At 35.2% G+C, this 8,506-nt stretch overlaps 1 protein-coding gene across 1 annotated transcript; it reads right to left on the bottom strand.

Moving 5' to 3' along the window:
• Positions 1-2,378: 2,378 nt before the first annotated feature.
• Positions 2,379-5,480, bottom strand: LOC141714464 (uncharacterized). Its single transcript, XM_074517983.1, has 8 exons — positions 4,976-5,480; positions 4,649-4,828; positions 4,302-4,466; positions 3,853-3,985; positions 3,647-3,740; positions 2,887-3,565; positions 2,707-2,783; positions 2,379-2,606 (listed from the first exon to the last, which is right to left on the bottom strand). The coding sequence occupies exons 1-8, from the start codon at positions 5,478-5,480 to the stop codon at positions 2,379-2,381; spliced, it is 2,061 nt and encodes a 686-aa protein (XP_074374084.1).
• Between the last annotated feature and the right edge of the window lie 3,026 nt (positions 5,481-8,506).

The raw sequence follows: 8,506 nt of genomic DNA, 5'->3' as shown, positions 1-8,506 counted from the left end.
GATAATATGTATAATTTTATTGTAGTCTGATGACATTATATCTGCCAAACGAATTTACTTTCGATTTATTTTGTTTTAACTTGTTTATTTTTTGTTTTAGCCTAATGACATTATATCTACCAAAAGAATTTGCTTTCAATTTTTTATCAGTATTTATTATTTTATTTTAATCCGAGACTGCAAATTCAACTAATTGTACGCAATTTATTTTTAATTTTTATTTAGGATTGGATCAATAGCATAAATTTATTTGATATTATATATTATTTTGTTTAAATCAAAACCATTAGACATATTACAATTCCATTTGTATTTATATAATTATATTGCGAATAATAATCTAGTTAGGAAAGTATTTTATTTTAAATATTACTATTCTTACGGTGACCCGACTGAATACCAACCAAAATTTCATTGATTCATCTTTAATATAATAATATAGATAGATAGATGGATAGATGACATTATATCGATTAAAAGAATTTTTTTATAAAATTTTATTTTGTTTTTAGTTGATGATATTATATCGACCAAACGAATTTCTTTTCAAATTTTTATTAGTCTTCATTATTTTATTTTAGTCTGAGATTGCAAATCCGAATAACTATATATAGTTTTTTATTTAAGACCGAATTAATAATATAATTTTGTTTAGCTCAGCCCGGTATTTTGTTTAAACCAAGATCTTTAGACATATTATAATTCTATTTGTATTAAATAATTTTTTTTGTAAATATTAATTAATTTATGAGACTGTTGTATTTAGATATTACTATAATTACGGTGACCACACCGATTATCAACCAAACTTTCATTATTCCATATTTAATGTAAGAGTTTATCTAGTGTGTGTCTATGGGCAAATGTTAAACACTAAAATTTATAATTTTGGAGTGTTTTGATTGGTGCAGTTGTTGTGAATGGAGGGAGGTTCATTATTATTAAAAATATTGGTCAATCAAAACAATTTAAAATTATAGAAATTTATACTTATTATGTTCGCATGGCAAAAAAAGCCCGTTAATATAATAGTATAGATTTATTCATGTACCTTATCTGGACTTCACAAGAGCCCATCACAATTTTCACTTTTTCTTTGCCGTTCAAATTCAGTTAAGTTGTACTTCCTCCGTCCCTAAAAACGTTTCCTATTTGTGTTGGACACGTTTGCCAATGCACACTTTTAATTGTTAATATCTTTAATTTCGTATTAGTATTAAATATAAAAATTTCACTTTATTAAAGTACTGATAAATATGAATCCAACGAGATCACTTATGACTATGTTTGATATTATAGCTTAGGCTCTGTTTGGGATTGCTGTTAAAAATTATTGTGCTGTTAAAAAAAGTACTGCTGAAAAAAGTGCTGTTGTAAAAATCAGATGACTGTTTGGTAATTTTTTTGATACGTATATGTTTTGATGCAAAAAATTAAAAATAATGATGGTTTTGGTAAGGTTTGATGGTGAAATCAGCATCTTCTTCCCGCAACAGCTGAAAAGCAGTTTTTTCTAAAAGTATGGGGGACTTGCTTTCTTTAATATAAGCTTTTAAGCCAAAAACACTTTTCAGAAAAACAGCCTTTAAATTTTACCAAACAGTTTTTTAACTGCTTTTCAGCGAAAAGCTGCTGTTGCTGTCTGCAACAGCAATACCAAACACACCCTTAGACGTAAATTAGTAGTCAAGCGCTTATCGTGAACAGTACCAAAAATCAAAAGAAGAAACGTTTAACGGGACGGAGGGAGTACTGACTTTTCATATAATTTCAAATTATAAAGCACAGGAAAAAAGAAGAAAAAGAAAGACTTGAAAAAGAAAGCATGAAAGAAAAGAAGGTAAATTTTGATTAAAAAAAGTCAGCAAAATACGATGCTTTTGCAAGCTTTTCATTAGGATACAAAGGAATTAAAAGTGTATAAATTATTACTTTTTGTCAGTGACCGTAAAATCTAAAGCATTTAGTTGAATCCAAACAAAACTTTTAGCTCTTCTTTGCTTCTAAATTTACGTAGTGAAGGAAGAATGACATGGACCGAGGATTCTCCGAGATACCAGAACAGTATATGGATTAATTATTTCTTTTAACGATTATGAGTTGCAATTCGTTTGTTTCGTGTACACAATGTCAAACTCAAATCCGATCCGTTAAAATTTCTTGTTATATCGTGTTCGTATATCTCAATCTTGAGTACGTGTCGGTATTGTTACAAGTAAATTTTGAATAAAAAATTAAAATACATATTTAAATATTACATCTTTACTATTAGAGTTTTAAGTTAATGTCATAAAAAATCAAACTTGATTAAGTCTTTTGAAACTTAAGAATTTGAAACTATTTAATTAATTTTTTTTGAAACCAAATAAACTTCTTCATTAAATAGAAATATCACTTAAATAAGTCTCCACCAGATGTGTAGGAGGAGACGTAAATACAAAAAAATAATCTATCAAATAAGAAATTTTTGCTAAGCCATGAGCCATCCCGTTTGCTTGTCTTCGAATGTGATGAACATAGACCTCAGGCATGTTCTGCAGGAAAGTTTTGCATTGATCCACAACATGTCCAATCTCCAAGAGATTAACAACATCACCATCAACTGCCTGCACAGCTAATAAAGAGTCTGATTCGATTACTACTTTGCCGACCTGTCTATCTTTTTATCCCCATACTTTCTGCTTCCATAACATTTCCAGGCGAGACCAACGTCAAAGATCTTCCCTCCAAGAAATGGCCTCTGTGATCACGAATAAGCATACCAATAGTAAAAGTGTCTGCATCTTTAAGAAACGAAGCATCCACATTTAGTTTCAGTGTACCCTCTTCCGACTTCCGACTTCACCCATCTAACTTCTGGTTTCTCGAGCACACTAACTCAAATACCTGTAGTTTCCTTTTCTCCTCCCCTGACTTTTCTCCAATCTTCCACTGTACGAAAACTACCTTCTATAGCTAACTTTGGATTAATCATCTTGCCTTCCCACACTCGTTTATTCCTCCAGTACCACACTCCCCATAAAACTACATAGATTTTCCCCAACTCCTCATGAGATGCCTCAGAAAACTTTTTCAAAAGCCACTCCTGAGCAGATGTAACATTTCTCATATCAAAAGATAAATCCACTGATCTCCAGCAACTTTCTACAAACTGGCATTCAAAAAAGAGATGCATAATGTGTTCTAAATCTGCATTACACATAGGACAAGAGACAAGTATCGAAACACCCTTTGCTTTAAGACGATCACGGACTGGTAAATTATTCCTGCATAAACGCCACATAAGTATCTTAATTTTATGTGGAACATGAAGCTTCCAAAGGCGACTCCAACCACTCGACCGAGGCACCAAATTATCACCGATATGTTGATCATGCCACAATTGATATCCCGTCTTAACATCATATAAACCGTTCTTAGACCTGGACCACGCTACTCTATCACCAACATCTCGTTGGGGCACAGAAATTGCCAGAATAGCAATTGCATATGTTGCACTAAACATGTCTATGATCTTACTCTCATTCCACAGCTTTGTACAGAGACGGGACAAGTTCATTTCTTCCTTCATAAATATGAAGGTAGTCAACATGGTAATCTTTCTTTGCTCTCAACCAAGGATCTTTCATAGCCACTATATCTTTACCGTCTCCAATGACCCATCTAAACCCAGACTTGAGAGATTCTTTTGCAGTCTAAATCCCCTCCCAAATATAACTAGACCCTTGACCCTTAGAAGCCTTTAGAATATTCACAGTGGGAAAATAACGAGTTTTAAGGACTTGGGAGACAAGAAGACTTGAGTTATTAAGACATTTCCATACATGCTTCCCAACAAGAGCTAAATTATACCCCTGAAGAATTCTAAACCCCATACCACCCCTATCTTTTGACATACTCATATTATCCCACGAGTGCCATTTAATCCCTCGACCCTGAGCTAAATTCGAAACCCACCAGTATTGATTAAACATACGCTCAATCTCTTGGCAAAAAATTTTAGACAAAACAAAACATGACATACAATACGATGGGATAGACTGCGCCACGTTCTTAGTTAACACAGCTTCCCCCCCTTGAGATAGGTTTAGCTCTCCAACCTTTGATCCTTTTATTCACTCTCTCCTTTATAAAACCAAACGTTCTCTTCTTCGATCTCCCCACCATAGAAGGCAACCCCAAGTACTTGTAGTTTTTAATCTCATTTTGAACTCCCAAAAAACTAATCAACTCCTCCTGTTTATCCCGGCGAACATTAGCACTAAAGAAAAATCATGATTTCTGAAGATTAACTGACTGACCTGAGAAGTTTTCATAACCTTTCAAGATATCCCTCACACGAATAGCTTCCTCCCTACTTGCACGAAAGAATAAGAAACTATCGTCCGCAAAAAGGAGATGAGTAATTTCAGGGGCAGTTGGGCTAACACGACTGCCATGAATCATCCCATTTGCTTGAGCTCTATCTAATGCATTAGACAACCCCTCCACACAGAACATAAATAAATAGGGGGATTAAGGGTCCCCCTATCAAAGTCCTCTTCGAGGATAAATCGGGCCTACAGTAGACCATTCAAGCAAATATCATACAAAACTGTTGAGACACAGAGCATAATCCAGTAAACCCACCTTTTACAAAATCCCATACCTATCATTCTTTGCTTTAAATACTGCCAATTAACTCTGTCGTATGCTTTACTGATATCCAGTTTAAGGGCCACCTCACCTTCTTGACTTCGCCCCTTCCTCTTCATATGATAAATAAGCTCAAAAGCCACCACCACATTATCAGTGGTGCTTCTACCTACTATAAATGCTGATTGAAACTCTGAGATAAGACCAGGAAGAATCAATCATAATCTGTTCGACAAAACCTTAGAAATAATTTTATAAAGTACATTACACAATGCTATAGGTCTTAAATCCTTCAATCGTCACGCTTGATCAACTTTTGGGATAAGAACTATGTTAGTACTGTTCAAATCTGCAGGATACTTACAATCTTTCAGCCATTCTCTACAACATTCAATAGTGAATTCCTCGAAAGTAACATCCTTTGTCAGCATCCTGTTCTGTTCTTGAGTAACCATTCTTGGGACTTCCATAGGAGTATTCACAATTTGCGTTTCTGGCTCCTTGAACACCCCTTCAAAATAACCCTTCACTACCTCTCCCATTTCCTCCAATGTTTCTACACGATGACCAACCTTTGTTTCTAGAAACTTTAAGTGAGTCGTCTTTCTCCGAACAGAAGCACAAGCATGGAAAAATCGTGTATTAGCATCTCCCTCCTTCAACCAAAAAAGTTTAGCTCTATGTTTCCAATATATTTCCTCATGCATCAGAATTTCGTTAAGCCTTTCCTTTTCAATTAGAAACTGTTTCACACTTCCATCATCATATTTATCACGCAGAGAATCCAATATACGCTTCTGGTTCTTGACTTTCTCCTTGAATTTGTTAAAGAAAACATGACCCATTTCACCATAAACCCCGAAACAAACATCAACTTAGGAAAAAATGAGCCGCAGGAATCGATTCCTAATGAGCAGTAACATCCTTCACAAACGTTGGTTCTTTAAGCCAAGTGTTCTCGAACTTAAACCTGAATTCCTTCATAGAAATAGCAACATTAAGTAAATCTAGCACAATTGGATCATGGTCTGACACCGTTACTGTGAGCACAGAAAGATGACAAAGAGGAAATTTCGACCACCATGTCATGGTTGCAAAAGCCCTGTCCAGCTTTTCTTTAACCCAGTTTTCAGTGCCTCGACTCTTTTCCCAAGTAAACAAACCCCCTTTCAATTTGATTTCTGAAAGGAGACTATCATCCAAGGCTTCCCTAAACCCATCCATTAAAGATTGAGGGTGTGGGTGTTGGCCTTCTTTATCCGAGTTGTATAGAAGATCATTAAAATCTCATATGATGCACCAAGGTAAATTAGACATCCCAGCTAGAGTTCGAATTAAGTCCCACGAATTCCTTCTCCTAGCATGCTCCGGATAACTGTAGAAATATGATAACCTCCAGGATGCAACATTCCCTTCACAGAAAACAAGATCCGCATGATTCTAAGAATACCTTGTGATGCTGCAATCCACATTACGTTTCCAAAAAACTGCCAAACCTCCACTTCTATATATACTATCTACTGAAAAACAGCTTGCAAAACCCATCTTCACATGAAGCTCCTCTATTCTACTACCTTTAGAAATAGTTTCAACTAAAAATAAAATGTCAGGTTTATGATCTTTAACAAGATCGCATAACACACGAACTGTACGAAGGTTCCCCAACCCTCGACATTTCCAGCTTAAGCAAATCATTTCTGCTGGCTAGCTTGCCTAGCAAGCGTAGCCAAAACATTATTTGCAGACTCCGTACAATCAATAGTAGAAAGTGCAGAATCAATTGATATTGTGTTTATAAAAACCCCAGTCATATTACTCATATTAGGCCCATTTCTTTTTCTTTTCCGCTCCTTCAGGTCCAGCCCATTTAGCTCATCATTATCCAGCCCATCATATGCATTTGAAAAATTATTTCCCTCCAATCTTGATGCTGAATTTACTCCATCACTTGCCTTACTTGTCTCAATTATCCCTTCCATATTTCTCGTTCCATCTGTTGGCTGGAAATTCGGACTATGAGATCCCTCATTATTAGCCATCCTTGATTTTCCACCCCAATCATCGCTACTGTCGTCTCTGAGCCACTTGCTCCTCCCTTGCATCGCAGCCCTGTATGGAGGCACTTTGAGCCAGCTCCCCCATTCTTTGACTACTGCACTTGAACCACTTTCCAACCTCTTCATACAAAACCTCTCCGTGTGTGTCATTAAACCACAAATGAAGCATAAATCCCCCAGCTTTTTGTACTTGCAATGTACCACAAACGCAGTATTATCTTTTCTGCAATTTTTCTTCTTTCTTTTCAATGGGCTTCGGCGTCCACCCTAATCTTAAGCCGCATGTACTCACGCCAAATGCTCGAATTATTGTTCGGATCATACATCACAAACTTGCCAAAGAAATTGCCAAACTGTTTTCCTACCGATTCTGATATATAACCCCTTGGCAAATCATAAATTTGTATCTAAAAATCCTCCTAATTCAATGTTACCTTCGTAGGATCCTCCCCTACTTTAATCACGTTTGTAACCAGCATAGCGTTATCGAATGTCCAGGGGCCATTATTCATCATCCACCTCATATCCTCCACATGATAGAACTGATAGACTCCTGCTTTTAGCATTTTAATATTGATTCCCATGGCTGGTTTCCACATATCATCCAACTTTGATTGCATCGCCTGTAGGTTGATGTTTTTCTCCGATAGAAACCGACCCACCAAACAAAGTTCAAATATATTTCCCTCCTCTACTACCTCATCATCAAAGATTAACTCCTCATCTTCTTCATTAGTAATATCCAATTCTTCCATTCGCCCATCAAGATCTTCTCCTGACGCCATTGCCTATTCAATCTACTCTTACAGATTCTCAAGGAAAGGAGAAAAATATACAACTCTCACAAAAAGGAGAGAAATCCTTCGTCAAAATCATTTTTTTATACATACTTCTTCTATTACTCACCTCATTTTTTATTAGTATACGAGACACTAATTACTATTAATCTTATTTAAAATTTGTTAAACATAAAAAAATATTATTGTAAAATGTATTCATATGATTTTAATAAATTTATTTATTTTGTGTATTTTGGTTTCGAATCATGTGCTTGAGGATAATTCAGAATCAACACTAAATTTACCGACACAATTTTGTATTTGTGTACTTTCATTTCCGTGTACCACAAATGTCAATTCAAACTTGTAATCTACGACATCATAATTTACGTGTCGTGGAAAAAATTGTTGGCTCTATCTGGAAGGCTATAACCTAAATTCAGGTAGATGAATGGTATCCATTTTACATATCCTTATGGCATCTCCAACCGTGATTCAAATATCGAAATTTGTTGCGCAAGACATGCCTATATCATAACAAGACTAAGTCTTATTGACAACCCTAAGATTTAGTTGTATGATAGTCTAAATCTGTATTTTGTATTGTATTTTTTGAGTCGGTAAAAATGTTAAAGATCTGACTAAAGTATTTTTCTGTGAACAGTCTCAAGCCTAAGAATAAACTCTGGAAGAAGATCAACAAGATCATGCCTCAGAGAAAAGGTGAAGAAGTTTGGAGTTGAATAAATCTGTTTTAGGAAAAATGTTCCGAATCAAGATATCTACAAGTCATGGATCAAGTTATATAGAGAACTCCAGAATGACTTATCGAGAAGTCCAAAATGGCTTATAGAGAAGTCTCAGAGATATCGACAAGTCAAATAAAGATATTAAGATTGGAGATATCGACAAGTCGAATTATCATTAGAGATATCAGGGATATCTATAAGTCAAAATGTATATAGAGATCTCTGAGATATCGACAAGTCATTTCTGATAGAGAACTCAGAGATATCGACAAGTCAAAATGAAGAT

This window comes from Apium graveolens, chromosome 3, assembly GCF_009905375.1.
Source record: "Apium graveolens cultivar Ventura chromosome 3, ASM990537v1, whole genome shotgun sequence".
Taxonomy (NCBI): domain Eukaryota; kingdom Viridiplantae; phylum Streptophyta; class Magnoliopsida; order Apiales; family Apiaceae; genus Apium; species Apium graveolens.
Note: the sequence above shows the minus strand (reverse complement) of the source record. Positions and strands in the feature narration are given on the sequence as shown.

Excerpts from the sequence above, each read along its gene's own strand:
- LOC141714464 (XM_074517983.1), bottom strand. The coding sequence starts at position 5,480 with ATGGGTCATGTTTTCTTTAACAAATTCAAGGAGAAAGTCAAGAACCAG. Across the intron at positions 4,829-4,975 it reads GTATCCTGCAGATTTGAACA|AGTTTCAATCAGCATTTATA; the intron begins GTACTAACATAG and ends GTCTTATCTCAG. Across the intron at positions 2,607-2,706 it reads AGGGAAGATCTTTGACGTTG|GCAGTTGATGGTGATGTTGT; the intron begins GTCTCGCCTGGA and ends TTAGCTGTGCAG.